Source organism: Rhincodon typus, chromosome 30, assembly GCF_021869965.1.
Source record: "Rhincodon typus isolate 14 chromosome 30, sRhiTyp1.1, whole genome shotgun sequence".
Lineage (NCBI taxonomy): Eukaryota > Metazoa > Chordata > Chondrichthyes > Orectolobiformes > Rhincodontidae > Rhincodon > Rhincodon typus.
Genome location: NC_063361.1, coordinates 7,332,647 through 7,349,694, shown reverse-complemented (window position 1 = coordinate 7,349,694; position 17,048 = coordinate 7,332,647). Strand labels below are relative to the sequence as shown.

At 42.3% G+C, this 17,048-nt stretch overlaps 1 protein-coding gene across 1 annotated transcript in view; it reads left to right on the top strand.

Annotated features, from left to right (window-relative positions):
- The window catches only part of LOC109934347 (vesicle-fusing ATPase), a 221,331-nt gene that overhangs the window by 78,327 nt on the left and 125,956 nt on the right, over positions 1–17,048 (top strand). The window contains exons 11-12 of the mRNA XM_048614580.1: positions 1,053–1,127; positions 11,204–11,391. Of these exons, the coding sequence (XP_048470537.1) occupies positions 1,053–1,127; positions 11,204–11,391 (263 nt within the window). The remainder of the gene's footprint in view (positions 1–1,052; positions 1,128–11,203; positions 11,392–17,048) is intronic.

Here is a 17,048-nt window from a genome sequence, read left to right as displayed (position 1 = left end):
CGCCTTTTGAAAATATTATATACAGCATCAACTGCATTTGTCCACACAGGACATAACTCCAGTTTACTAATTAAATCATGTAACCTTCCCCGACCCTTTGTAATTCTAATTACTAGCATCATATTGATTTGACTTGATTTATTGTCACATGTATCTTGTCGTAAAATACAGTGAAAAGTGTTGTATGGTGTCGCCACTCTCTTGCGCCATCTTAAAACACAAAAATATTCCAAAACATGAAATATAAAGGCAGAAGAATAAAGAAAGAAAGAAATGTTCAACTTGACACAAGTGTTAAGTGCTCCTCCATAGGCCTGGTGGCCAGGCACGAGTCCCTTTGCTGCGCTGCTGCCGCTGGAATGAAAGTTGCCACTGTTTGGTGCCATCTCACCTCCACTGACACCCTTGCTACCATGAGTCCATGCTGGACCTCCCCAATGTAGATGCCACCGATGCCGCCAGGCACTGCATTGGCCCAAACTCAACTCCGCTGCTGCCATGAATCTGCTTCGGGCTCACCTTGCCAATGCAGCCACTGCTGATGGCACAGGTTCTCACAGTAGGCCCAAACTCCCCTCAGCTGCCTCTTCCATGCATCTGTGCTGGATGCAGTGGCTGCCTGGAACCTAAACTCCCTCCGGCTCCGCCATAAGTCTGGACTGGGCTCCACTCGCTGCCACCAATGCTGTTAGATTGACGAGCTCTTCAGGAAGTAAGTAAAATAAAAGAGAACAAAAGTAAAAAGAATTGAAAAGGAAAGTGAACTAGCCCTATTTCAAGAACAGTTAGTAATGGGGAATGAATTGGCGGTGATGTTCGCATTCCCAAGAACAAACAAAAATGTAAAACTAGCCATGTAGACTTTAATATCCAATTTTTATTAAATTTATTAGCCAAACAACAATGGTCAGTACTGTACTCATCTGCCAACAAGCTAGTTTGCACTTGCTCGGTGGTTACTATTAAGATTTTATTTTTGATTTTTGTTTTCATCTTTTTAATCCAAACTCTGTTGAAAGTGGCTTTAACGTAAGCCTTATAACAATTTCTAGGCATGACAAACCGACCAGACTTGATTGATGAAGCTCTCCTTCGACCTGGCCGATTGGAAGTCAAAATGGAAATTGGTAAGCTTTGTCCCACTAGCAGGTGCTTTTTAATCTCCTTGTTTTGAACATGTCTTGATCATTTGCTCAGCGTCCAACAGTTGTTTTAGAGCAAACATCTGAATAACATTTAAAATATATTTGGATTTAGAATAATTGAATCGCTACAGTATGGAAGCAGGCCATTTGGCCCATCGGGTCCACACTGACCCTCCGAAGAACATCCCACCCAGACCACCCCCTCCCCTATTCCTGTAACCCTGCATTTCCCATAAGACATAGGAGCAGAAATTAGGCCATTCAGCCCATCGAGTCTGCTCTGCCATTCAATCATGGCTGATAAGTTCCTCAACCCCATTCTCCCGCTTTCTCCCTGTAACCCTTGATCCTCTTGATAATCAAGAACCTATCTATCTCGGTCTTAAATGTACTCCATGACCTGGCCTCCCCAGCCTTCTGTGGCAGTGAATTCCATAGCTTCACCACTCTCTGGCTGAAGAAGTTTCTCCTTACCTCCGTTCTAAAAGGTCTTCCCTTTACTCTCAGGCTGTGCCCTCGGGTCCTCGCCTCTCCTACCAATGGAAGCATCTTCCCAACATCCACACTGTCCAGGCCATTCAGTATTCTGTAAGTTTCAATTAGGTCCCCCCTCATCCTTCTAAACCCCATTGAGTATAGTACCAGAGTCCTCAAACGTTCCTCATATGTTAAGTTTTCCATTCCTGGGACAATTCTCGTGAACCTCCTCTGAACCCACTCCAGGGCCAGTATATCCTTCCTGAGGTATGGGGCCCAAAACTGCACACAATATTCCAAATGTCGCCTGACCAGAGCCTTTTAAGGCCTCAGTAGTACATCCCTGCTTTTATATTCAAGTCCTCTCAAAGTAAACGCCAACGTTGCATTTGCCTTCCTGACTACTGACTCAACCTGCAAGTTTACCTTGAGAGAATCCTGGACTAGAACTCCGATGTCTCTTTGCACTTCAGACTTTTGAATTTTCTTCCCATTTAGAAAATAGTCCATGCTTTTACTCTTCTTACCAAAATGCATGACCTCACACTTTCCCATGTTGTAATCCATCTGCCACGTCTTTGCCCACTCTCCTAACCTGTCCAAACCCTTCTGCAGCCTCAGTACTACCTGTCCCTCCACCTATCTTTGTATCGTCAGCAAACTTAGCCAGAATGCCCACAGTTCCTTCATCTCGATCATTAATGTATAAAGTGAAAAGTTGTGGTCCCAAAACTGACCCTTGCAGAACACCACTTGTCACCAGCCGCCATCCTGAGAAAGACCCTTTTATCCTTACGCTCTGCTTTCTGCCAGACAGCCAATCTTCTATCCATGCCAGCACCTTGCCTCTTAACACCATGGGCCCTTATCTTACTCAGCAGCCTCCTGCGTGGCACCTTATCAAAGGCTTTCTTGAAGTCCAGGTAGATAACATCCATTGGCTCTCCTTAGTCTGCCCTACTTGTTACTTCCTCAAAGAATTCTAACAGATTTGTCAGGCATGACCTTCCCTTGAGGAAACCATGCTGCCTTTGCCCTACTTTACCACACACTTCCAAATATTCAGAAATATCATCCTTTACGACGGACTCCAAAATCTTACCCACGACCGAGGTTAGTCTAATTGGCCTGTAATTTTCGGTCTTTTGCCTTACTCCCTTTTTAAAAAGGGGTGTCACGTTAGCGATTTTCCAGTCCTCTGGGACCCTTCCTGACTCTAGCGATTCCTGAAAGATCACCACTAATGCTTCCACTATCTCGTCAGCTATCTCCTTTAGAACTCTGGGGTGTAGTCCATCTAGTCCAGGTGATTTATCCACCTTCAGGCCAATCAGTTTTACTAGCACCTCTTCCTTGGTGATGGCCACAATACTCAGCTCTGCCCCCTGACTCTCGAATTTTTGGGAGATTATTCATGTCTTCCACTGTGAAGACTGACGCAAAGTAATTATTCAGTTCCTCAGCCATTTCCTTGTTCTCCACTACTATCTCTCCACCGTCATTTTCCAGCGGTCCAATGTCCACTTTTGCCTCTCTTTTGCCCTTGACATATTTAAAGAAACTCTTACAGTCTTCATTTATATTCCTGGCTAGCTCACCCTCATATTTAATCTTCTCCCTCCTTATTTCTTTTTTTGTTGCTCTCTGCTGGTCTTTGTATGCTTCCCAATCCTCTGGTTTCTCACTGCCCTTCACCACATTATATGCTTTCTCTTTTGCTTTTATGCTATCCCTGACTTCCTTAGTCAGACATGGTTGCCTCATCCTCCCTGTACCATGCTTCTTTTTCCAAGGGATGAATTTTTGCTGCATCTCGTGAATTACTCCCACAAACTTCTGCCATTGCTGTTCCACTGTCTTTCCTGCTCGGCTCTTCTTCCAGTCAATTCTGCCCAGCTCCTCCCTCATACCTCTGTAGTCGCCTTTATTCAGCTATAATACAGTTACCTCTGATTCTAACTTCTCCCTCTCAAATTGCAGAATAAATTCTATCATCCTGTGATCACTGCCTCCTAAGGGTTCCTTTTACCTTAAGCTCCGTTAACAAGTCTGCCTCGTTGCACAACACTAAATCCAGTATTGCCTGTTCCATTGTTGGCTCCACCACGAGCTGCTCCAAAAAGCCATCTCGTAGACATTCAACAAACTCCTTTTCTTGCAATCCACTACCAACAGGATTTTCCCAGTCCACCTGCATATTGAAATCCCCCATGATCACTGTGACTTTGCCTTTCTTACACACCTTTATTGTCTCCTGGTGTATCTTGCGCCCCAACTCCTGACTACTGTTTGGAGGCCTGTACACAACTCCAACTATGGTTTTTTTACCTTTTGCAGTTCCTCACTTCTACCCACACAGATTCTCAACCATCTGACCCTACTTTGTTTCTTCCTATTGATTTAATTTCATTTCTCACTAATAAGGCAACCCCACCCCCTCGGCCCACCTGCCTATCTTTTCGATAGGATGTATATCCTTGGATATTCAGTTCCCAATCTTGATTCCCTTGCAGCCATGTCTCCATGATGCTTGCCACGTCTTACCTGCCAATTTTGATCTGCGCCACAAGCTCATTTACCTTATTCCTTATACTGTGTGCATTCAGATATAACACCTTCAGTCCTGTATTAACCCTCCCTCTTCTTATTCATTTGTTTTTCCAGTGTTTGATAGCTAGCCCTTTCCAAACACTCAATCCTATTTGTGTCTGTGCTGGAGACTTTAATAACCTCTCCTGAGTTCTCCTGCCCTGTCATTTCTTTCATATTTTTCCACGTAGTTGAATCCACCACCACGGATGTTAACTTGCTGCTTTGTTTCCCACTGGGGCAAGTTTCACCATTCCCTTCCCCCGCTACTTTCTAGTTTAAAGTTCTGTTGACCAGCCTATTTACCCTATTTGCTTGAACATTGGTCCCAGCTCGATTCAGGTGGAGACCGTCCCAACGGTACAGATCCCTCCTGTTCCAATACTGATGCCAGTGCCCCGTGAAAAGGAACCCCTCTTTCCCGCACCACTCTTTTAGCCACGTGTTTACTTCCCTTATTCTCATGTCCCTATGCCAATTAGCAGTAATCGGGCAGTAATCCGGAGATTTTAACCCTTGAGGCCTGTTCTTTAATTTGGTTCCTAGCTCCCATGGTTAATCCACCTAGCCTGCACATCGCAGGACACAATGGGGCAATTTAGCGTGGCCAATCCACCTAACCTGCACATGTCTGGACTGTGGGAGGAAACTGGTGCACCCCAAGGAAACCCATGGGGAGAACGTGCAAACGCCACACAGTCGATCACCTGAGGCTGGAATCGAACCTAGGTCCCTGGTGCTATGAGGCAGCAATGCTGACCGCTGAGCCACTGTGCTGCCCCATGAAGGTTTTGTTAATATGGTTAAGTAAGTAAACTTAGGAGAGTCACAGCAATCTACAGTACATAAAAAGGTCCATTGCATCTGCGCCAGTCAAAACGACCACCTAACTATTCTAATTCCATTTTTCACTTCACCCATAGCCCTGGCATCGCAAGTGCACATCTTAAATACTACTAAAATGTTATGAGGGTTTTTGCCTCTACCACCTTTTTAGGCAGTGAATTCCAGATTCTAACCACCCTCTGGGTGAAAAAGTTTTTCCTCTCATCTCCTTAGCTTAAATTTTATGCCCCCTGGTCACTTATCCCTCCTTCAAGGGGAACAGTTTCTTCCTGTCTACCCTATCTTTGCCTTCGACAATTTTATACATCTCAGTCATGCACCCTCTCAATCCCCTCTGCTGTAAGGAAAATAACCCCAGTTTGCCAATCTCTCTTCGTAACCGAAACTTTCCCGGTTAGGCAAAATCTTGGTAAATCTCCTCTATGCTCTCTCCAGTGTTCTCATATCTGTCTTATAATGTGAGCACAACTCTAGTTGTGGTCTAACCAACATGTTATACGGTTTCAGCATAACCCTCCTGCTCTTAAACTCTGTGTCTTGACTAATAAAGGCAAGTACATCATATGCTTTCTTATCCACCTGTCCTGATTACTTAAGGGACCAGTGCAAATGCACACTGATCCTCAGTGCTTCCCATGATCCTACCGTTCATCAGGTAATTTCTTGTCATGTTTGTCCTGCCCAAGTGCAATACCTTGCATTATCCAATTGATGTGTTGATGGAGAACCGTTGTTCCCTGCTCTAAGCATACGGAACCAGTTTCACCTTATTCTGTTGCCATTACGGAACCCCACAACGTGTGAGTGCCGCATAATGTACCTTGTACTTGCCAACCTCCGCAGAACCTGTCAAAAATACCCTGTGTTTATTTTCCAACTTTTTTATTAACAAAAAAGTTGACACCTCCTGTCGTTGATTTGCTAAGTGTTGAGTTAAGTGTTCAACTCGAATGGGCCAGAGAAATCTGATGCTCCTGACTGTTAAGAAAGACAAATTACCCTTCTTTGTCTGAAGACATTGAGGTGGAGTAGTGGAGGACAGAGAAAATCTTTGAAGAAATATTTATAGGTTTATATGTATCACCTGGAGTTGAGCTATTTGCAGCTTTCCCTGCTCTGGCTTTTCTTCTTTGGGCACAGAGTCAATGAGTTGATGACCTTTCGGCTCATCGCTGATTCTGATTAAAATTATCAATAAGCTGACAAAATGTTGTATGCAATATGTAACAAGTAACAAAAAGGATACTGTTTCTTTTTAATGAGTTATTGTAACTACTCTTTGATTTTAACTTATCTTTGGTGCCAAGCACTTCCTGGCATGGTTAACCAAGGAAGTTCACTTATTGGGAAAATTTAATTTTCCCACAATGTTTTTGTTGGCTAAAGTTGTACAGCTAAGCTACAAAGGTTCATTCTCAAGTTATAAACAAGTTTTCAAATGTTCATTTCTTTCTCCGATGTTCCCAATGAGTCTTTGTACCCTTCACAAACATTTCAATAAGCGAGATGGCTGAAATAGCAAAATCTGAAATGTGTTGCACAGTTGCTTTTGACGTCCAAGTTGCTTTATTGTAGGGATACATACTGAAGAGACTAATTGTAAAAGCTAATTACAGCAGATCCCAGCAAAGCATTTGAAAATCTTGAATTAAACTTAACAAGTAAACTGCCATTTTAGTCATTTCAAAATTGAATATAGTCTGTACAGAAATCTCCCCTTGGTGAATCTAAACTTCCATATTGCAACAAAGCTGCACGAGTTTAACTGATAGCACGAATTAGGCTCTGGTTTTGAGTGCATTATCACTGAGCACATAATCCAGGCTGGCAGATGTAGTAGCAGAGAAGTACTACATGGCTGGAGCCATTGCTGCTCAATATGGTGTTGAGTTAAGTTTGCTTGGTCAGCAGTAGATGTTATAAAACTCATAATTCTTCAAATCGTATCAACGTATTTCCTTCAACTAATATCACTCTATTAAAACAGAAATGATCAACTATTTTGTGGCTTTAATGGAGCACAGCTGATCTGTTCATCTGCAGTTACTGCACTTTGTATAACTAAAACATTTGGAAAGACACTAATGTATAAATGCAAAGAATTCAGTGTTTATGCTTGTTGATCTTTGTTTTGTGGTATGCAAAGGACATACAGTTCATGAAAGAATTACAATATATTAAGTACTACACTTTTATCTCCTCACAAAATATGCATCACTTGGTACACGCTTCAAGATAATAATTGTTATGACTGAGTTAGGAGGAGTAAAATGATTCCTTCCCTTGTCCCAGCCCTCCAATGGTCACTATAAAGTTTGAACAAAGCTCAGTTTTAGAAACAAGGGAACCAGGTTTCTTTAGTGTCCAATAAAGAACCTGCTTATTGCAAACAAATTTATTCAAGCAAAGACTGCTAACATAGCTTAAACGTTAGGTGAGTACATAGAACAATGTACGATAGGGTCGGCTGGACAGCTGGTTTGCAATGCAAAGTAATGCCAACAGTGTGGGTTCAATTCCCGCACTGGGTGAGGTTACCATGAATGATTCTTCTTGTCAACCTGTCTTCTCACTTGACACGTGATGATCCTCAAGTGTACCACCACCAATCACCTCTGTAATGAGAGAGCAGTCCCAGTAGGACTGTGGTGACTTTACCTTTATATGCAACCCTAACCCTTCTTGAAAATTAGCACAGGCGCACACACTTCCAAGTTTCAGAAAAAATATGTAAAATCGCTTTAGAGTATTTTCTTAGAAGCACATGAAAGTTAAAATTGGAAGAATCATTCACAGATTGTCCAAAATCTTGTTCTGTAGCTGTAGCCACTTTGGCACTCGCATCTTTCTGGTTATGGGGCTGATTTCACTTTACTGGAGACAGTGATGTAGATTTTAAGTCCTCCCCGTTAGCGACACTCCTATTGTGGTGATAAGACCTTCTAGAGGGTTTTTAATTTACACACTGAGAAGGATTTCAGATAAAAAGAAAGACGAGGACGATCGTTGTTGCTCCAATCAAGTTATTTCTCTACGCCTGCTTTCATATCCATTGGTGGATTACAGCAACAAACTGAGACCTCACTGCGAAAGTATTGTAGAACTCTGTAACCCCAGATGAGCAACTTGTGTTCTTTGCAAATGCACCTTTTCTCCCTGGTCGACTTTTTTGCAAAGCACTCATTCCTAAAGTCCAGGATATAGGTATATCCAGTCAATGATGTTATAAATTCATATTTTAGAAAACACATCTTCATAACCAATTGCTTTGTTTTCCTAGCTCAAACAGCAATCAGTTGTCTTTGAACAAGCCTGTGGAATATGGAAGTCAGAGTGTAATTTTCTGCTGCCTTGAGTGTTGTAGGTAATGGCAAGAAAGTTTGGAAAATATTAGGCAAATAGACAAATTCCTTTGGGGTTTCAACGGAGAGTTCTGAATCTCACTAATGAATGGTGACTATCTTACGTTCATGTATTTGCACATCATTGAGTTAAACTTACCTCATTCTATGCATCACCTAATTCGACACCCCTTATCCAAGATACGAGGTGGTGGCAGTTCCTGACTTAAAAGCCATAGTGATTACCAAATTTTTTTTTCTGGTTCTGTGCCTGTACTTGGCACCTTGCTCTGCTGAAAATGGTGAAAAATGACCTGATGCAGGAATTTTCGTACATAACTAACTTTTTCTCATTTAATGCCCTTTTTCGAGTATTTATGCTCCATATTTAACATTGGAAAAAGACCAAATATTTTTCCAGGTGTGGTAGATATAAGTATATTTGAAAAGCTGCTAGCTGATTCAGTGTCTAAGTAGCTATGTATTCAATAGTTCTTAAGGATGCCTGCTCATACAAGTTAAAACCTTGAAGTTCCTTGCCTGACTGAATGTATTTTCACTTGTAAGTAATGTAAGAAATGTGGAATAATCGATGTATAAGTGAAAGTTGCTATCAGCCCAGCAGTTAAGATGACATAGTAGGTTTAAAGTGTCATTGAAGCAAGACTTCAGGGCACATCATGAGACTTTTTGCTCTCACTTCAGTGTATTGTGAAGTTCTCAACCTTATTTATGTGTTGGATCTCGTTCAATATTTATATACTCTGGAGGACCAAGACAGCAAACCCTCTGATATGTATTTGTGGCAGAGAGCTTCGACAAGGACACATATAAATCAAACAGAGCTACCTACTCTCTAGTGAGGGAAGCATTGGGAGCACAGCCTCATTGTAACATAGAAATATAGAAAATAGTAGCAGGAGTTGGCCATTCAATATTTAAGCCTGCTCCACCATCCAACACGATCATTGTGCATCATCCAACTCAGTACTATGTTTCCTCTTTCTGTCCATACCTTTTTAATCTCTTTAGCCCCTCCTTGTCAAAAACATTGTTTTGAAATCATTCTCGATCAGAGAATTCTTTGCAGGCTCACAACTCTCTGACCGATGAAATTTTCCCACATTTCAGTCCTAAATAGTCTAATGCATAACTTAAGATTATGACCCCTGTGATTATCTGGAACATTATTCTTGTGTTTATCCTGTTTCATCCCTGTTTGACTTTAATAGGTTTCTCATTCTTCTAAATGCGAGTGAATGTATTGTTCAGCCTCCTTTTAATCTGTCAGTCTTGTTATCTCGGGAATCAACCTGTTAAGCCTTTTCTGCAGGCCCTCCATAGCTAGAATACCCTTCCTTAGATAAGGGGACCAAACAGCATACAATATTCTAGGTGCGGTTTTACCAAAGTTCTATACAATTGCAGCAAAACATCCCAGCTCCTGTCAGGGCTGCACGGTGGTACAATAGTTAGCACTGCTGCCCCACAGAACCAGGGACCCGGGTTCGATTCCAGCATTGGTTGACTGTCTGTGTGGAGTTTGCACATTCTTCCTGTGTCTGCGTGGGTTTCCTCTGGATGCTCTGATTTCCACCCACAGTCTAAAGATTTGCAGGTTAGGTGGATTAGTCATGCTAAATGGTCCATAGTGTCCAGGGATATGCAGGGTTTACAAGGAGAGGGCAGGGGATGGGTCTGGGTGGGATGCTCTTTGGAAACTTGGTGTAGATTCAACGGGCCGAATGGCTGCTTCCACACTCTGGGTTCTATGATCCTAAGTACTCAAATGCCCTTGCTATAAAGGCCGACAGACTATTTGCCGCTTCCACCACCTGCATCTGCTTGCATACTTTGAGTGCACAAGGACCCCCAGGTCTCGTTGCACCATGCATTTGCCTGCTCATTTAATTTAACCAAAACGTATCTTTCTTGCACCTCACCTTCTCACCCAGCTTTGTCATCTACAAACTTTGAGATGTAATATTTAATTTCCTCATCTAAATATATTTGATATATTTTGGAAGTAGTCAGGGTCCAAGCACTAAACCTGACGTACCCCATTGCCACAAGGTAAAAGATCTATTTATTCCTGCTCTTGGTTTTGTGCCTGCCAACCAGGTGCCCTAATGTTAGTTACTTGAAGACAAACTGCAGTTTTGCATGAAATGTGGGGTGGTTTTGGTTGAGTATATTGCACGTCCGGTGCAAACCCACGCGTGTATTATTTTGTTTAATCTGAGAGTTGGTTGAATCCTATAATAGTCACCATGTTGTTTAATGGCCAGCTGCAAAAAGGTTTTTCGGCTACAGGAAGGGAACAACTTATTTTCTCGCCCTGCATGCTTTGCTTGATGATCTTCAATGATGACAGGGTTGTGGAACACATGTAGATGCATCCCACCTGTAGGGAAGTTGTATATTGGAAAATTAAGAGATTCCTCAGTGGTCATTACCTGCTGATTTTCCAATTATAAGTACACCTGTATGATATGGAATCATTATTATCCAAACAGCTACCCTATAAGGGAATCCAGAAAATTGCTTAGTTATAGGAGAAGGGCATAGTCACAACAGATGACATCCTGATATCATCATTCACAACCACTTCTGATAAAGCTGTGAAATCAATGGCTATCTTTTAGATAATGTTTTGAGATAAATAAGAAATGATAAAGATAATGTTTTGAGGAAAAGAAGCTTGACAAATTATTAGTAGGTTTGTGGATTTTCAGGCTGTAATAAATTTTGCTGGTTTTACAGATGTGCCTGTTTGTTTCTGCTATTCTTTTTGCTCTCTGTCAGGCTTGCCAGACGAGAAGGGGAGAGTGCAAATTCTGAATATTCATACAGCAAGAATGCGAGAGCACAGTCTGCTGAGTGATGATGTTGATGTTCTTGAACTCGCCCAAGAGACAAAGAATTTCAGTGGTGCTGAGCTGGAGGGGCTAGTGAGAGCTGCTCAGTCAACAGCAATGAACCGGCATATAAAGGTAAGCAAGGACATTTATGGGCTCAGTGCCAATTAGTTAAGTTGTATTACTGTTGCATTGCTAGCTGTATCCAGAAATAAAACATCTGCCACCATCACCAGTCCTCAAATCAAAGCTTGAACACCCCATCTCTGCAGATCACCATGTCAGCTCTGACCCAGCTTCGTCTTAATCTTTGAACAGGTTATTTCCTCCCAAATCTGTGTCCATCTTGTCTGGAACTCTACAACTGAATCTCTCTAAATCGAGTTTTCCTCATGCTACTCTGTTGAAATGGCCCTTACCAACTTCACAAATCATATTCTGTGTAAATTTAACAAAGGTAAACCATACCTCTGCCTCCTTGACTTGTCAGCAGCTTTTGAGATGAGTCATCAAACCATCTTCCTCCAGTGCCTCTACCATATTCAGCTGGGTGGGATTGCACGTGCCTGATTTCAGTCTTTAAAATTGTAGCCAGAGAACAATTTGCAATGGATGGTCTTCCTCATTCCTGCACAATTATTTTTGATATCCCCACAGGTGTATCCTTGGCCCCTTCCTAATTCTCATCAAAATATTGCTGTATGACGACAACATTCAAAAACCCATCAGTTTCCAAGTAAATGCCGATAGAAACCAGCTCAACTTCAGCACATCTTTCAATTCCTCCGTTGTCTCCAAGTTGTTAAACTCCTTATCCAATATCCACTCTGGATGAGCAGAAATTTCTCCCGATTGCCTATTGGGAAGCCATTGTCTTTGTTTCCTGCCACACCCTACTGCACCCTGTCTCGCTGTCTGAGGTTGAATCAGATTGCTTACAACCATGATGCTACGTACCCCTGTCACCACTTTCTATTTTCATGACATCATCCAGCTCAATTCTGTCTCAGCTCATCTGTTGCTGAAAGCCTTAGTTATGCCTTAGTTATGCCTTTGTTATCTCTAGATTTGACTTACAAATATATCCTTGGCTTCCATCTCTCTGTTGAGGTCAACTTCTGTGCTTTTTATTCTGAAAACTTGGGGTAAGGAGATACACATGAAGGAAAATACAGAAATCTAGAACAAAGCCCGTTTGAGGAGTGCCTGACCTGACAGACAGGATAAAAGACCAAAGTATGGAATGTTTCCTGAAAATCCAGAATGGTTGACCACTGTGCTCTTTAACCTCACCCCTCCCTAGCTGTGTAATCTCCATTATCCTTCATGCCATCTGTATTGATTTAGTCTTGCTTCTTGACCATCCCTGATTTTTGTTGCTCCACTTTTTGGTGACTGTGCCTTCAGCTGCCTTGATTCTAACCTCTAGAATTCCTTCCCATCTTTAACCTCTTTACATCACTTTCTTCCTCTTAGACTTTGTTAAAGTTAGATTCAACATGATTTTGTGAAAGAGAAATTGTATTTTATTTGATTTATCAGAGTTGTTTGAGAAAATAACATTTAGGACAGATAAAGGTTCCAGGGATTTGTCCATCTTTAATTCCATTTATTTCCTTGTTACTGATGTCCTACTTACATTAATTTTACTCTGTCCTTGTTCCTGATCCACTATTAATTTCCTTGGGACTTCCAGCCTGCTATCCTCCTTTTAAACTGCAAATACTGAGGCAACAGTGTCATAACAACATCTACAGGGAAAGCAAAGATCATCATGGAGGAGGATACACCAGAGTGAGGGCTTGGACATGGCCCTGTTGCATTATTTTCTACACTCTGAAACTGTCAAAAGTGGCTCCTTCCAACTATACAGTGCAATGAATGTTATCATGGACGGAGCAGATGCAACTGAGGAGTTTTGATGGAGTGCCAATTTTTACCAAACTCTTGCAGAGCCTTTCCCTGCTGATTGTGCTAGGAGGTTTAGTGAGCTAGACAAAAATAAGTTAGAGATATTCCTGTTTCCTGCATTTCTCGTGTAGCTGGGGTTGGAAAGGATTCTGGCTGTAGTAGATTTGCCAGCACAGAAATCCCGCTGTACCCCTCAGTCTGCAAGGGGATGGAATCTTTTAAGCATGCCTCTACCAAAAACCTACCCTATGACATGGAGTGAGATGCCCCTGTAGTTTTTGTAATCTCCTTTGTTGCCTTTTCATTTTTATTAATATAGTGTACCAAATTTTGCATTTTGCATCTCTATTTTAACATATTTTTCAATAGAGAAGGTAAATGTCTAAAGGTGTGGCAGTACAGTTGACTTTCCCTGTTGGGTTGTTCAGTTGGGATTTCACCATTGCCGGGTCTCTTTCTGTTTGCAAAGCAGTCCATGATCACCTTGAGCTCAAGTGATGAGTGTCCTTCAGTTAATTAATTTATACAGGAAGTTGTTGGTGAGCGCCCAAGTGTAGAATGGAACTTGCCTGTCTCATAGGAGTACAGCTCACATAGCATTAGGCCCAGTGCGGCATCTATTTAATTCAGTCAGTAAGTCTTTCACCATCTTTCACTAAAGTTGGTGCACACGCACATATGTTGACCATGCTTCCATTAAATGACTAGTCACTGTGAAACGAGTTGCTACTGGTGACACAATTGGCTGTTTCTGTTGGTTTTTCGTTATGAAGTCTTCACAATGCTCAAGCTCGTCTACATTGCCCTTTTCATGCCAGTAGGTGTAATTAACCTCACGAACTGAGCTTGTTATGGCTAATATGGTTTGTTGTAGAGCAGCAATATCGACGTTAACCTTCTGTACCTCACAATCAATCAGGATAGTTTTGCATATACTTGTTGTGGAGTGTGATGTTGTTCATGCCAAGGTTCTGACATTCAAAGGGTTGCTTTCTTTGTTTGCTACGAAGCATAGGCATGGTATAAGAGGTACAGACTTGCCTAGCATCTGTATACCTCTCATGTCCTTGTGGGCTGGTATCCGGAAGAAAGATGACATCTAGTCTGATACAGGAGTTGCCTGAAGATATTAACTTGAGGGAGAAAGCGACCATCTAGGATTCTACTCCATATTTCTGTCAGCTTTACTTGCTGAGCCATCAACTCTTGCTGTCGATGTTGAAAGGCACTGACTAAGCAGGATGTGTTCTTCTCCTCCAGGGTCCCTGAACCAGGTATGGCAACAAACACATCACCTCCAGTACTTACCTGTGAAACTCGGTCTACCCACCAAACCCGCTTGATTGAGCCTCACCTCAACAAACTAAATTTAAGTTAAACCCCCTCAGAAATTTACTCTTGAAGGAAAACCCAGACTTCAATATTAAACCACCTTAGTAAGCCCAGTTAAGACCCCCTGCTAAAGCCCGTTCTCAATAGCACCTCATTATTACACCAGATCCTCCCACAATTTCCCGTCTGGAATATTAAATCACTCAATCTCTCAACAAATCTTTCACTACAGCTCTAAATCTTCGCAAAAGGGCCCACCACAGTAGAACAAGCAATCCCCCCACAAGGAATTTTTCTCAAAAGAACTAAATCTCCCAAATATAACTCCTTGCCACAACAAAATTTCTCACGATTAAGTAGGAGATCCTCATTATGACAGTATATTTTACCCAATTAGCCTGTCACTCAGTGCTAAAAATGAGGCTAGAAGACATCCCATACCACCTGAGACCTGGAGGTGGCCCCATTTAGACAGTGGTATGAGGAGAACAGCTCCCTGTGTTGCTGGAAAGAAGGTCCCTTCATTCATTACACCAGTTGGTGGCTTCCAGGGACAAGCCAAACTAATACTACTTTGTGGCTACCAGCCATCCCCACACTTGGTCTTCACACTGTGCCAGGCTCTGGCTCTTCGAGCCATCATCCAGAAAAGTCCTGCTTATAAACAGCAGCTGGCAACTGCACTTGATATGATAGCCTGGAGGAGCGTGGGAACAGTGATTACCCCAAGCTGTAGTGGATGATCAGACCTCACTTATGTAGAGTTTGGCAGCATGTTGTTTGCCCATCTGGTGCGGATCTTTGGCATTCTACTGAACTGACAGGTCAAATTGTACAGTAATACTCAACGTTGAGATGAATATAAAGTTAGCAGAATTGGAACTTTTTTTATGCAAAGGATTTTCTGACCTTCATTGGGACTTCGTTTAATTTTCCAAATTGATAATTGGAGGCTGAATTCAGGTTCTGGCATTTGGTTTCTTCTTGTCTTAGCAGCATTATCCATGTCAAGATGTTATTTTTTCTCACAATGTAGATGCTTTAGATTACAGCAGTTCCATTGTGCTTGTTTTAGGTTTTTTTCTCTCTGCATGCCCTCCATCTGCTTCCATCTTCTTCCCCACTTTCCCCTTCTGATTGGATCAAATGTCCTGTTTTCCTGCTTTCACTCATTAAAGTTGACAAATTCCTCTGAAATTGGTCTTCTGACCAACCTGTGGTCGAATTTCTGGTGAGGCCCTTACACAATGACCTTGAATTTTTTATGTTGTGTACAAAAATGACTGTCACCAAACAAAACTGTTTTACACGACTGTCCTTGTATATGTTAGATTTGCATATATCCAAAACATTCTTTCCCATTTTATTGATCCCTGCATTTACCTAATGTGGGATTGGCAAAAATCATGGAATTGTACAAGACCAAAACACCAGTAATGTCGTGACTCTTGCAGGAAATAAATGTCAGAGGTGAGTCCAATTTAATTTAATTCCTTGATTGTTTACTAATCAAGGTACTAATTAGCACCAGAGAACTGCTTTTAACTGATGCAGTGATAATGGGTTAGACAGCTCAGCTGGCTGGATGTCTGGTGTGTGATGCAATGTAACACCGACAACACTGGTTTAAGTTTTGCACCAGCTGAGGTTACCATGAAGGTCCTGTCTTCTCAATCTTTCCCTTCACTTGATTCATTGTGACCCTCAGGTTAAACTGCCACCAATTGTCTCTCTCTAATGAGGGAGCACCCTTTGGTCCTCTGTGACCACTGTCACTTTACTTTAACTGATGGACTGGTTGCTACAGTTATAATTTTGACTGTCCATCCAGATCATACCATGATTTTAAGGGAGTTAGCTTTGGCGCTGCAGTAGCACTGTGGCCTTAATGAGAAGACTGTGTGGTTTTTTTACTCCTGGAGACTTGAGCATATATCTCATGTTTGAAAGGCTGTTGTGGTGTAGTGGTCATACACTATGTCTGGGGCAGAAGGTACAGATTTAAGTCACACCTGCCCCAGAAGTTTGTCATAACATATCTGAACAAGTTGGTTTAAAAATACCTAAATATCAGATTCTGCAACCTTCGGGTGGCATCGTTGTGGCACTGCAGGAGGCCCAGGATGGACATGTCGTCTGAGGAATGGGAGGGGGAGTTGAAATGGTTCGCGACTGGGAGGTGCAGTTGTTTGTTGCGAACCGAGCGTAGGTGTTCTGCAAAGCGGTCCCCGAGTCTCCGCTTGGTTTCCCCGATGTAGAGGAAGCCACACCGGGTACAGCGGATGCAGTATACCACATTGGCAGATGTGCAGGTGAACATCTGCTTGATGTGGAAAGTCTTCTTGGGGCCTGGGCAGTCGCGAACCATTTCAACTCCCCCTCCCATTCCTCAGACGACATGTCCATCCTGGGCCTCCTGCAGTGCCACAACGATGCCACCCGAAGGTTGCTGGAACAGCAACTCATATTCCGCTTGGGAACCCTGCAGCCCAATGGTATCAATGTGGATTTCACAAGTTTTAAAATCTCCCCTCCCCCCACCGCATCCC